The sequence below is a fragment of the Ictalurus punctatus genome, chromosome 29 (assembly GCF_001660625.3).
Source record: "Ictalurus punctatus breed USDA103 chromosome 29, Coco_2.0, whole genome shotgun sequence".
NCBI classification, from domain to species: domain Eukaryota; kingdom Metazoa; phylum Chordata; class Actinopteri; order Siluriformes; family Ictaluridae; genus Ictalurus; species Ictalurus punctatus.
In genome coordinates, this window is record NC_030444.2 from 1,558,805 (window position 1) to 1,571,294 (window position 12,490).

The 12,490-nt window shown below is 48.4% G+C and overlaps 1 protein-coding gene across 4 annotated transcripts in view; it reads left to right on the top strand.

The window, feature by feature from the left end:
- fat1a (FAT atypical cadherin 1a) overlaps positions 1-12,490 on the top strand; it is a 77,030-nt gene that overhangs the window by 61,411 nt on the left and 3,129 nt on the right. For all 4 annotated transcript variants that reach the window (XM_053677319.1, XM_047152139.2, XM_053677320.1 and 1 more), the window contains exons 14-26: positions 2,125-2,508; positions 2,629-2,843; positions 2,945-3,082; positions 3,204-3,347; positions 3,544-3,741; positions 4,851-5,658; positions 5,783-5,914; positions 6,014-6,171; positions 8,102-8,546; positions 8,722-8,875; positions 9,127-9,237; positions 9,316-9,950; positions 10,070-10,207. In XM_053677319.1, coding sequence (XP_053533294.1) covers positions 2,125-2,508; positions 2,629-2,843; positions 2,945-3,082; positions 3,204-3,347; positions 3,544-3,741; positions 4,851-5,658; positions 5,783-5,914; positions 6,014-6,171; positions 8,102-8,546; positions 8,722-8,875; positions 9,127-9,237; positions 9,316-9,950; positions 10,070-10,207 — 3,660 coding nt within the window. The remainder of the gene's footprint in view (positions 1-2,124; positions 2,509-2,628; positions 2,844-2,944; positions 3,083-3,203; positions 3,348-3,543; positions 3,742-4,850; positions 5,659-5,782; positions 5,915-6,013; positions 6,172-8,101; positions 8,547-8,721; positions 8,876-9,126; positions 9,238-9,315; positions 9,951-10,069; positions 10,208-12,490) is intronic.

Genomic DNA, 12,490 nt, shown 5'->3' on the forward strand with positions numbered 1-12,490 from the left:
TTTCAAGAAGCGAAAAGAAATCGCGATGTCATTTCCTGCCGGTAAGGCCGTAGGGACGAGGAGACGACATGATCGCTCGTAATTAGTGAACGCACCCTGATGAAGTCGGCCATGTTTAAGCAGGACGGGGAAATATATTTGGCGATCGGTGAAAGGGGGAAACTTTTGTCCTGCTTCAAAGTGCAGACTTCAAAGAGCAGATGGAGTTAAAGCAGAGTTCAAAGATGAAAGCTGGGTACAAAGTTATGTGTGTGTGTGTGTGAGAGAGAGAGAGAGAGAGAGAGAGAGAGAGAGAGGGGAGAGATAAGTGTTTAATGTCTGAACATGTACGCCCTTGACTCTGTTTGCCGATTGTGTGTGTCTCTCTCTCTCTCTCTCTCTCTCTCTCTATCTCTCTCTCTCTCTCTCTCTCTTTCTGTCTCTCTCTCGCTCTCTCTGTCTGTCTCTTTCTCGCTCTCTCTCTCTCTCTATCTCTCTCTCACTCATTTTCTCTCTCTCTGTCTCTCTCTCTCTCTCTTTCTGTCTCTCTCTCACTCTCTCTGTCTGTCTCTTTCTCGCTCTCTCTCTGTCTCTATCTCTCTCACTCATTTTCTCTCTCTCTGTCTGTCTCTCTTTCTCTCTGTCTCTCTCTCGCTCTCGCTGTCTGTCTCTCTTTCTCTCTGTCGTTCTCTCTCTCTCTCTGTCTCTCTCTCACTCTCTCTGTCTGTCTCTTTCTCGCTCTCTCTCTCTATCTCTCTCTCACTCATTTTCTCTCTCTCTCTCTGTCTCTCTCTCGCTCTCTCTGTCTCTCTCTCTCTGTCTCTCTCTCACTCTGTCTCTCTCTCTGTCTCTCTCTCTCACTCGCTCTATCACTGTCTATCTCTCTCTCACTCTCTCTCTCGCCCTCCCCCCCCCCCCGCCCCCCGCACTATGAGATCCTCTTTCTCTTCTTCTCTTTCAGCGTCCTTTGTTCACGTCGGTTCCGTCCTAAATGTCATCCTGTTTTTCAGCAGCTCTGAATTCCAGGCGCCCGTGCCCACGCAAAACCGCTTTCTCTCCTTCTCTTCTTCCATCGCAGACCTTTTTTATTATCATCGAGAAATACAGCTGTTACACGTCGCGCGTATGTGTACACCGTCTCGTGCCGCACGTCAGGGCGTGTGTGTTTACAGCGTCCTCCGAGTCGGCGATTCTGCGTTGCGAATCAGGGATGCCATTTTGTAACATAAATAAATAATAAATAATAATAAAAGATCTTACAGCTTTATCTTCGCTCTGAGACGGACGACTCCTTTATATACACCTTAAGTAAACGTCTCGTCATGGAAACATCACCACGTCACGTCACCGGTTCCTGTGAGGGAGCTGTTACCATAGAGACGATAACGTATTGCTAATGCGGAATAAAACTGCGATTCTGTGCCTCGTGAGAGGTTTCTGATCCGAGCTTCGAGTGTGTTACTGCTCGGCGGGATTCGCTTAAACGCGAGGAACACGGTGGGACGGGAACCGGATGACCCGGCGGGGGGGATAAATGTGAATCTGTCAACACGTGCAGAAGGGAAAAAATTATGTAAGAAATCAAAAGCAGTTGCTTCTTTCTCACTCTCGTTCCATAGTGTGTGTGTGTGTGTGTGTTTAAACGCCGTATAGGCGAAGAGATGCACATTCTTTTCACATTTCTTTACGCGGTCGGCCGTGTTTATCGCACGTCTGTGTACGCGTGTTCCGCAGCGGCCGGATTATCGGTTCTGGCGGCGTCTGTGAAATCGATGCGCGTGAATACCGGGGACGTGTTAACACATCGTGATGGCTCGATGCTGTCCAGAGCGAAATCAATAACCGCAGACGCCGGTAAATAATGAAGTCATTATCCAACCTGAACACGGTGACCGGCTCCTCGGGAACACGCTGATGTTTTCTCCTGCACGGTACACCACTCATTCTGCAGTAATAATAATAATAATCATGAAAATCAGCGTGTTGTGGCAGTCATTCTAACCCCAGCGCTGCGAGGGTCTCTGATTGGATTCATTTCAGATCACAGGGTTATGTTAACTGTAATCAGCTGTGATTGGGAAGAGATGAAAGGAAGATTGGTTTTCGCTTTCCTTTGACTTTTTTTTTTTCTCTTTGTCTGCGCAGGCGCTAACGCCGAGCTCGTATACTCTCTGTTGGATCCGGCCGACGGAGCGTTCTCTATCGACGAGCACTCCGGCGTGCTCCGCTTGGCCGCACCCCTCAACCGTGAGCTCCGCCCGTCGTACACTCTTCGAGCCCGCGCCGCGGACCGTGGCTGGCCCCGCCCCCTCTCCACCGTCTGCTCGGTGACCGTGTCCGTGCTGGACCTCAACGACGACCCTCCCGTCTTCCAGCACCGCGAGTACGTCGCCACCGTCCCCGAGGACGTCGCCGCAGGAACCCAGGTGCTGCACGTGCGCGCGGCTAGCCGTGACGCCGAAGCCCAGATTTCTTACTCCATCGTCGACGGGAACGACAAGGGCGCGTTCAGCGTGGACACGCACACAGGTAAACGCCGAAGCGCTGCGACGTACGGAGGCGTTTTAACGCCGCTTCTCACGTCTGTCTCACAACCAAAACGGAAAGGTCAGCCATGTTTGATTCTCGTTCTTGCCCGTGTCTGCGTAGGAGTCGTTTTTGTGATCGCGCCGCTGGATTACGAAGCGTCCCGCGAGTTCTCTCTGACGGTCGAGGCGACAGACGGAGAAACGCCGTCTCTAAGCGACAGGGCCGTGGTTAGTATTAACGTGACGGACGTAAACGACAACAGCCCCGTTTTCAGCCAGACGGTCTACGCGGCCGTGGTGAGTGAGGACATCGAGCCGGGCAAGGCGGTGCTGACGGTGAGTCTCCGCCCCCTCATGACCATAAATAGGCTAAAGAGTGCGCACTAATAAAGCGTAATGGTAATGAGGTGTGTGTGTGTGTGTGTGTGTGTGTGTAGGTCATGGCTGAAGATGCAGACGGGTCCTCCAATAACCAGGTGCGCTACTCCATCGTCAGCGGCAACCAAGGAAGCCCCTTCTCCATCGACCCAATAAAGGGAGAGGTGAAGGTGGCACGGCATCTGGACCGTGAGAAGGTACACACACACACACACACACACACACACACACACAAGGGCATGCATTTGATCAACCATCATCACTATTTTTCAGGGGTTTTTTTTTGCTTTGTCTTACTGTGTGTGTGTGTTTGTGTAGGTGTCTGGTTACACTCTGACTGTCAGAGCATCTGATAGCGGGAGTCCAGTTCGTTTAAGCACCGCCAAACTCAACATCGACGTCTCCGACATCAACGACAACCCACCCGTCTTCTCCCAGAGCAACTACACACTCATCATCCAGGTACACACACACACACACATCTCAACAAATAGACCTTTTTTGCTGTCTCTGTCTGGTTCTCCCTCTTCTAGTTAAATCTAAAAAAAAATAAAATCAAAAACTCGAATCGTCTTCACGAGTGGGCGGAGATTCGCTGTACAGGAAATACGTACGCGTTAATGACTAACCGCGGTGTGCGTTTGTTTTTAACCCACAGGAGAACCGTCCGGTCGGGACCAGCGTCCTCCAGCTGAGTGTATCGGACCGTGACGCCTCACACAACGGGCCGCCGTTCTCCTTCTCCGTCGTCAGCGGGAACGAGGACCACACGTTCGACGTCACGTCTCAAGGAGTGCTGGTGTCGATCGGCACGCTGAGTCGCCGCAGCAAGGACAGCTACGTCTTAGAGATCCAGGTAAGGAGCGTGCTAAACGTAAAGTGTATTCGTCGCGTTTTTATCCATCCGATACGTGATTTTATCGTGATTTTATAATTGGCGTATTGTGTATCGATGTGTTCCTGCGCCGCCGCGAGCACCGTAATGATCCGCCTCGAAGACGATTACGGCCGCTAAAGCTTCAGCTGCTTCTACACGTGCCGAACAATCTGACTCTGGGTTTCATGCCCGCAAAACAAAAAGCTCGATAAATCTCTGTTCTGGCAACCGAAAGCCGCGGTAAACACTGACTTGGATCGAAATCTCTGCAGGAGCTCGGCCGGGTGCGTTAGAGCCGAATCCACCACGCTGCTGCTTTCCTGCGTGGACGAGATACGATATTAATCTGTTCGTCAAATGTTCAAACTTCAGACTCGACCGTTGAAATCGTTGCCGTCGTATTAAACAGTCGTTTTATTTATCAGGTTTCTGTCTAAAAAGAGGGGGATTGATGAGTGAGTCATGAGTGATGAGTCATGAGTGATTCTAAATGGTCATGAATTTTCCTTAAATGATTCGTTTATCCTGTGACTGAGCTGTGATTCGGAATCTCTCTCTCTGTCTGTCTGTCTGTCTGTGCCATATAATCCTATTTCCTTTTTCTGAATCCATGCTATTTAGAATTTGTGACTCTGAATCACAGTAACCCTCTCTTTTAATTCATTTTAGTGAAATGATTCATTTTTTCTGTGACTCAGAGTTGATTCTGAATCTCTCTCTCTCTCTCTCTCTCTCTCTCTCTCTCTCTCTTTCTGTGTGTGTGTGTGTGGGCCATATAATCCTATTTCCTTTTTCTGAATCCATGCTTTTTTGAATGAGTGACTCAGTGGTGACTCTGAATCACAGAAACCCTCTCTTTCACCTCATTTTATTGAAGTGATTCATTTATCCTGGATCTTTTCTCTCATTGAATCAATTCATTTACCACATATTTAATAACCTGAATTTTTTTATTTACCCTATAAATGACTCAAAGTAAAAAAAATCATTTGAATCATAATTCCTTGCAATGAATCAATTCATTTACCTTGCAAGTGACTCAGTGGTGACTCTGAATCATGAACTCTGGAACCGTCTCTCCGTTTCAGGTGTCGGACTCCGGCCGGCCGCCGCTCTCCTCCTCCGCCATGGTGTTCGTTCGCCTGATCGAAGAGAGCATCCACCCGCCTGTCATCCTCCAGCTCGATGTTTTCGTCACCACAACGACCGCCGAGTACGCCGGAGGTGGAGTGCTGGGAAAAATCCATGCGACTGATCAAGATGTGCACGATACCCTCACCTACGGCATCAGCCCTGACCCCGCCCCTTCTGACAACTCCGCCCTCTTCTCTGTCTCGCCTGCCGACGGCCGACTCGTGGCGCTGGGTGCCCTGGACTCCGGTCGCTACCCGCTCAACGTCACTGTAACAGACGGTCGCTTCACAACGTGGGCGCGCGTCACTGTGCACGTGCGCCCCGCCCCTGCTCTCGGAAACCTCGTGAGCCTCCGCCTGGACACCATCGCGCCTGAAGAGTTCATCGGCGAGCATTGGCGAAATTTCGCCCGGGCGTTGCGTAACACCGCGGGCGTGCGGCGCAGCGATGTGCAGCTCGTCAGCCTGCAGCCTGATCACGGTGATCTGGAAGTGCTCCTCGCGCTTGACAAGACAGGAAGTCCGGAGCAGACACAGGAAGTGGTTCTGAGGAAGCTGAATGCCTCCGTTGGTGCCATTGAGGAGATAACAGGGGTGAGGATTGTCCGTGTGGGCAAGAAACTTTGCCCTCGATTGGACTGTCCGCCTCGTCACTGCCAGGAGACGTTGACCTTGGAGACGGGCGCTATGGCAACGTACAGCACAGCAAGGCTCAGCTTCGTCACCCCACGCCACACGAGGACAGCTGACTGCCTCTGCCGCGGTAACGCACGCTCCGCGCTTCCTCAAATACAACATTTCACTTTGTCGATACATATTAATCCATGAGTTCTAGAATTATTTGGATTATTTCACTGATTTGCTTTACTCTTTGTGCATCCGTGAAGGTGCCGAGTGCGCTGAGATGAGCAAGCTGTGTGGAGGGAACCCATGTCCCGAGGGTACGGAGTGTGTGGAAGACCCGACGCACACCTCGTTCAGCTGCATATGCTCAGACGAGAAACATGGACAATGTGCCGGTAAGGACATTGTCTCTCTCACGACACCTCAGCATAATTCACTGTATAAATAAATCGAACACACTGCATTATAACTCTGTGCGTGTGTGTGTGTTTCAGAAGGTCACGCTTTGACATTCAGCGGGAACGGCTACGTGCGCTACAGGCTGATGGAGAATGACAATAAGGAGGAGATGAATCTCTCTCTCAGGCTGCGCACATTCTCCGACCATGCCACCATCATGTACGCCAAGGGCACTGACTACAGCATCCTGGAGGTGAACACACGCACGCACGCACACACACACACACACACACACACTTGCATGCTCACACAGAACTGTATCAGAATATGGCTAACTTTGAAAAACTAAGAGGCCACATTTGCTTATTTGGGACATACCGAGGCGACTCCTTTTTTTACTGACACTGATGCCACACCTCCTTGACTAAGTCTGACAGGGGCAGAGACCACACCTTCTTTAGTGCTCAGCCATGCCCCTTTGACTAAAACTGAATTGGGAAGAGATCACACCTCCTTTACTGCTAGGCCACACCCCCTTGACTAAAACTGACATGGGAAGAGATGACACCTACTTTACTGCTAGGCCACGCCCCCTTGACTAAGACTGGCAGGGACAGAGACCACACCTCATTCACTGCTAGGCCACACCTCCTTAAATGAAATTGAAGGGCACCGAGGCGACACCCCCTTCTCATCCTTCTTATAATGATGAGTTATTTACTGCTAGGACACGCCCCCTTGACTAAGACTGGCAGGGACAGAGACCACACCTCATTCACTGCTAGGCCACACCTCCTTAAATGAAATTGAAGGGCACCGAGGCGACACCCCCTTCTCATCCTTCTTATAATGATGAGTTATTTACTGCTAGGACACGCCCCCTTGACTAAGACTGGCAGGGACAGAGACCACACCTCATTCACTGCTAGGCCACACCTCCTTAAATGAAATTGAAGGGCACCGAGGCGACACCCCCTTCTCATCCTTCTAATAATGATGAGTTATTTACTGCTAGGACACGCCCCCTTGACTAAGACTGGCAGGGACAGAGACCACACCTCATTCACTGCTAGGCCACACCTCCTTAAATGAAATTGAAGGGCACCGAGGCCACACCCCCTTCTCATCCTTCTCATAATGATGAGTGCAGAGGCAGATCTGAAATGCTTGAGTGTAGCATTATTATAACAGATTTTCCCACACAGCATGTTGGGAAAACCTCCTCATTCTCTTCATTCTCTTCTGCCTGCCGTTCTTTCTTTTCTCTCACACTCTGTCCGTCGTCTCCTCAATATGGCCGCCTCAAGGGGTCTCAACAGAAAAACAGAGAGCGGGTTATTTTGGTAGTGTGAGAGGGCGAGAGAGAGCGCTTTCTCACAGATTCCTTTCCAGCACTGAGAAAGAGAGACAGACAGAAGGAGAGAGACAGAGAGCGAGACAGGCAGAGAGAGAGAGAGAGAGTGGTACACTGTTATGTGCTATATTATCCTTATTACAGCATCCTGCTATTTCTGCCTTGCACACACATCCACTACGCTACGCTATGCTACATTTAGCCTCTGAGAACACACACACACACACACACACACACTTCTTGCATCATGCTTTATTTAGCCTGTAAGAACGTTTTAGTAAATCCTAATGTTAGCTTACTATTAAACTTAGCAGCTGGTTTTAATACAAAACATTAGCTAACATTATCTTCGTTATTGGGCTTAATTATCTAATGAAATAGTTTAACTAACATTTTAGTGAACATTTTGAAGCTATCTGATTACACAATATAGTAGATAATATAATAGTTAAGGTTAGCTAGCTTTCTAACAAACCTAGCTGCGCTATTTTATTTACACAGTATACTAGTTAGCCAAGTATTAGCTAGATTGCTAGCTGAATTGGCTAATGAAATAGCATTACTGTAGGTTGCGCCCACTGAACTCAGCTTTAGCGTTAGCTTAGCTAATTGGCTAACTTTAGCTAAGCTCAGTAGTTTGCTGTGGTTAGCACTGTGCCAATAAGCAGCCATGGAGCTGAAAAGAAAAGGCTAGTGGTGATGTCATGGTAAAGTCTGTGCTTGGCAGATCAGATTTAATTTGCAGCAGTACCCGTTCATGTGTTCAGCCGTGTGTGCGACGTATTAAAGGAATGGGACGATGCGCTAACGTGTATATTATTGTGTGTAGATCGTGAACGGGCGCCTGCAGTACAAGTTTGACTGTGGCAGTGGGCCTGGTGTCGTCCCCATCCACAGCCCATTAGTGAATGATGGTGAATGGCACACAGTCTCGCTCGAGGTGGATGGAAACTATGCCCGCCTGGTGCTCGACCGAACACACACCGCCTCGGGCAAAGCACAGGGCAACCTTCGCACGCTCAACCTCGACACCAGCGTCTTCTTTGGTGGGCATGTGTGGCAGGCGGGTGTGGCCAATGGCCTGAGGGGCTGCCTGCAGGAGGTTGTGTTGAACGGACGCGAGCTGCCACTGAGATCGCAGCCTCGTAGCGCGCACTCTGTGCTGGAGGAACTCGTGGAAGCTGTGCCGGGCTGCAGCCCACCTCCTCGGGTATCGAGCTGCGCCAGTGAGCCCTGTGCCAACGGGGGAACCTGCACTGAGCTGCCCAATGGAGGTACGGGGTCTGGGAGCGCAGATTTAGATGTAGCAGTGAGGGGAAAAGACGAGTTTAGGAAGTCATTTCTGCTACATACGTTTTGCATATTTGTGACAACAAAACACAAAATTGAGAGCCTACGCAATCAGTATTTTTCCTTTTGTCCACATTTCTCTCCCTGTTTTTGTTGTAGGTTATTTCTGTAAGTGCAGTGCTCTGTTTATGGGCAGCCACTGTGAGGTTAGCATCAGCCCCTGCTCATCCAATCCCTGTCTTTATGGTGGAACTTGTGTGCCACGTGGAGATGACTTCTTCTGCCAGTGCCGAGGCCAGTACTCCGGCCAGTGGTGAGAAAACACACACAAGAACATACCCATTTTATATGAACGCAAGGCCCTACAGTTGCTTTCATGCTGTACGGTAGGCTTGTATCGTGACTGATCATGTTCATGGGATCCAGTCCCATGATCGTGATCGTTCTGGTTGCTTGCCCAGTCGGTTAAACCGTGGTTAGTGATCCGATTCGTAGGATTTAACAACTCGGCGAGGTGGTTTCTGCTCTTGCTCGTCTTATTAATTTGTTTTGGGTGTGTGACAGGTGTCAGCTAGGTCCATACTGCACAGAGAACCCCTGCAAGAACAACGGCAGGTGCATCGGCAGCCTGGACGGCCCGGTGTGCGAGTGCGAGCCTGGCTTCCAAGGAGAGAGGTATTTTCAGTAATAGTAGAACAGCACAGTTGTTTTTTTGTTCGTAAACATTAAGGAAATGTCTGTCTGCATGGCCAGGTGCCTGAGTGATGTGGACGAGTGTCTGAAAAACCCGTGCGCCAATGCTGGCCAGTGCCAGAACACGTACGGCTCATACAGCTGTAACTGCTCGCTTGGTTACGGAGGTCACCACTGCGAGCAGCACGCCCAGATAAGCAACAAGGTGCTCTCTACATCCTGGAACATCGGCCTGGAGGAGGTCATCGGCATCGCCGTCTTTGTTGCCGTGATCTTCGTCATGGCTCTACTGTTTGTCGTGATCCGGAAGCGCGTGTGCCGGCGCACCAAGCCCCAGTCTCCCGACGACGACAAGCGCCTGCACTCGTCCTTCCTGCAGCGTCCGTATTACGACTCCAAGTTGGGCAGGAACGTCTACTCTGACGTGCCGCCCCAAGTGCCCGTGCGACCCATCTCATACACTCCCAGCGTGCCGAGTGACTCTCGCAACAACCTGGACCGCAGCTCGTTTGAAGGTTCGGCTGTTCCCGAGCACACCGAGTTCAGCACTTTCAACCCTGACCCGGTAGGCCATGGGCACCGCAAAGCCGTTGCCGTGTGCAGCGTGGCGCCCAACCTGCCCCCGCCACCGCCGTCTAACTCTGCCTCGGACAGCGACTCGATTCAGAAACCCAGCTGGGACTACGATTACGACGGTAAAGACGGACCTGACTTTCCATTTCCGTTTTCCTTCATTTTTAATTTTTCTTTTTTACCATGGACTTACCTAATTAACGTAGTGCTCATAATGTGCATCTTTTTTGTTTACTCACAGCTAAAGTCGTAGATCTGGATCCGTGTTTCAGTAAGAAGGCAGTGGAGGACAGCACGTGTCACCCCTATAACACCCGGGGCAGCATGTCCGAGGTGCAGTCGCTCAGTTCTTTCCAGTCTGAGTCCTGCGACGACAACGGTACGTGTGCTAACCGGTACTGTACGGTTTAGCACTTAGCATCATTAGCATCGTTTCTGCTCAGGTGTTCAGTTCATCCTCCTTTATTAAGCGTTTCTAATAAGCAGAAGCTTGTCAGATCTTTAGTAAGCAGCGCAGCTTAACTGAATCTCTTGCTAAGTTTTGATGAAGTTGATAGTTCTCACGACTTAAACAAGGGAAATTATAGAAATATTTCACCTAAAGGAGGCTAACACTGAATACAATCTGAGTCTAGTTTACACAAAGCTAACTAGATAGGGTTTATCTTCAACCATTATTATGGAAAATGTTAGCAAGGCTAAACGCTAATTTGCCTACATTTATTTTTAGCAGTGTTAGCATTCTCTGGTGAAACAAATCAACTTCTTAGCTAGTCGTTTAACTTTGTGTATTTTTTATTATTATTATTTTTAACCCAGAAGCTTCCATGCACGTTAAAACAAACTGAACTTCTTTTGTGATCTACAGTCTTATCGCTCCCACCGTAGCACTGTAGTGTTGTTAGCGTTAGCATGAATACTAACCAGCTCGTTCTTTCTTTCTCTTTTCGTAACTCGATTCAACGCTGTGTGGTTTGAGGGTCATGTTGTTGTGTTGTGTTTCTCTCCCCCTCTTTAACTCGCTGCTTTGGGACTTTAGCTCCCATTTGGATCAAACCGCACCAAAGACGCAGGGCGAGGTTTTAGCTAAACTCGTAAGTGAAACACGGAGAAGGAAGGGATCGCCTCACAAAAAAGGCCTAGTGTGATTCTCAGGGTATAAAAAGAAGAAACGTGGGGGGTTTTTTGTTTGTTTTTCTTCCTCCTTCTACTGTCTGGCTTTGTGATCATTTGGTTCATCTGTTACTCCTTTTTCTGTTTGCTTCTTTTTTTTGGATATTTTTGCATGCAAGCTGCTACGGATAGTTGAAGACGTCCGTGGTACGGGAATTCCTTTTTTTTTTTTTTTTTTTGGCTAAAAAAAAACAAACAACTTTTAATCCATTAGAAGTCCATTAATCTTGGCCTTCTACTTTTACTTTTTCCCTAGCCTGAGGTACCTCAAGGCTTTCCTGTTTTCCTCGTGGAACCAAACAGACTTTCCCCATCTTCACTTTTCTTTTTTTCTTAATCCTTGAGAATTCTCCTGGTCCCGATCCTTCCTTCTGCTTGTATCGTATTGTACCGTATCGTACCCTCAGTGTCCGTGGAACCATCATCGAGTATCACCGACCTCCTGTATGTCACCATCAACCCAAAAACATCGAGTCTTCACTCCACCATGATGCATCCAGAACCTGGTGTTTCTTATGGAGTCACTAAACTATGAACTGTTAAGAACCGTTTATTTTGTTACTTAGCCTGTTCGGTTTATATCGTAATACTGCACGTTGCATTCGGCTAAACCCCGTAGCTCCTCCTGCTGGGAAAAAAACAAAGAGAACGCCTCCCTCGTCAACGATGAATTCCGACTCGATTCAAACCGTATCAATAGGAAATATGTTTAAAAACAAAAGCACCGTTTTTTTCTGCTTTTAAATGAGATTATACTCGTATTTGGGGTCATTGGTGAAATTTATAACATTGACGAAATACTTCGATATAATTACTAATGAACTCATAATGTTATTACTAATCTTAGCTGGCTAGCTAGTTGCGATTTTTATGGAGGCCGCCATGTTTGGTCCCACTTTCTAGGAGGCTGAAAAATAGGTCATTCCGAGGTCTGAGTGAAGTTGCGAGTAGGAGACGACTTTGAACACGGTGTAAACCGTGCAGCGTTTAAAAGACCTCACCATGCCCTTCTCTGTCGAAGTGTTCCGCCATTTTAATTCCCAAACCCCCGACAGTAAGGAATTTGGACGAAACGTAGACATTAGAAGAAATGTCGTTTTTGTGGGCGTGGTCTGGATTGTTAAGGTCGTGAATATTTCTGTTCCGGAGTCAGGCGATTCAGATTGTTTAAAGCGAGCCTGTTTCTGCAAGCACTATAAAGTGAACGCTCAAAACAACACCATCATCCGCTCCAAAGCAACTTGAAACGAAACAGCGCCCTCTAGGGCTGGGTGATGTGATAAAAATATCACAACACGATATTGAAGACATTGCTATGATTAGCTAACAAGCTGTGCATAACACTAAAAATTATTTTTTAATTACGTCAAATCAGCAGCATTCGTTCAGTACCATTTCATTTGTAATTATTAAAAAAATTTTTTTTAAAATACATTAATGATATTTCGGAAAAGTGTATTGTGTAATCAATTATCACGATATCGATATA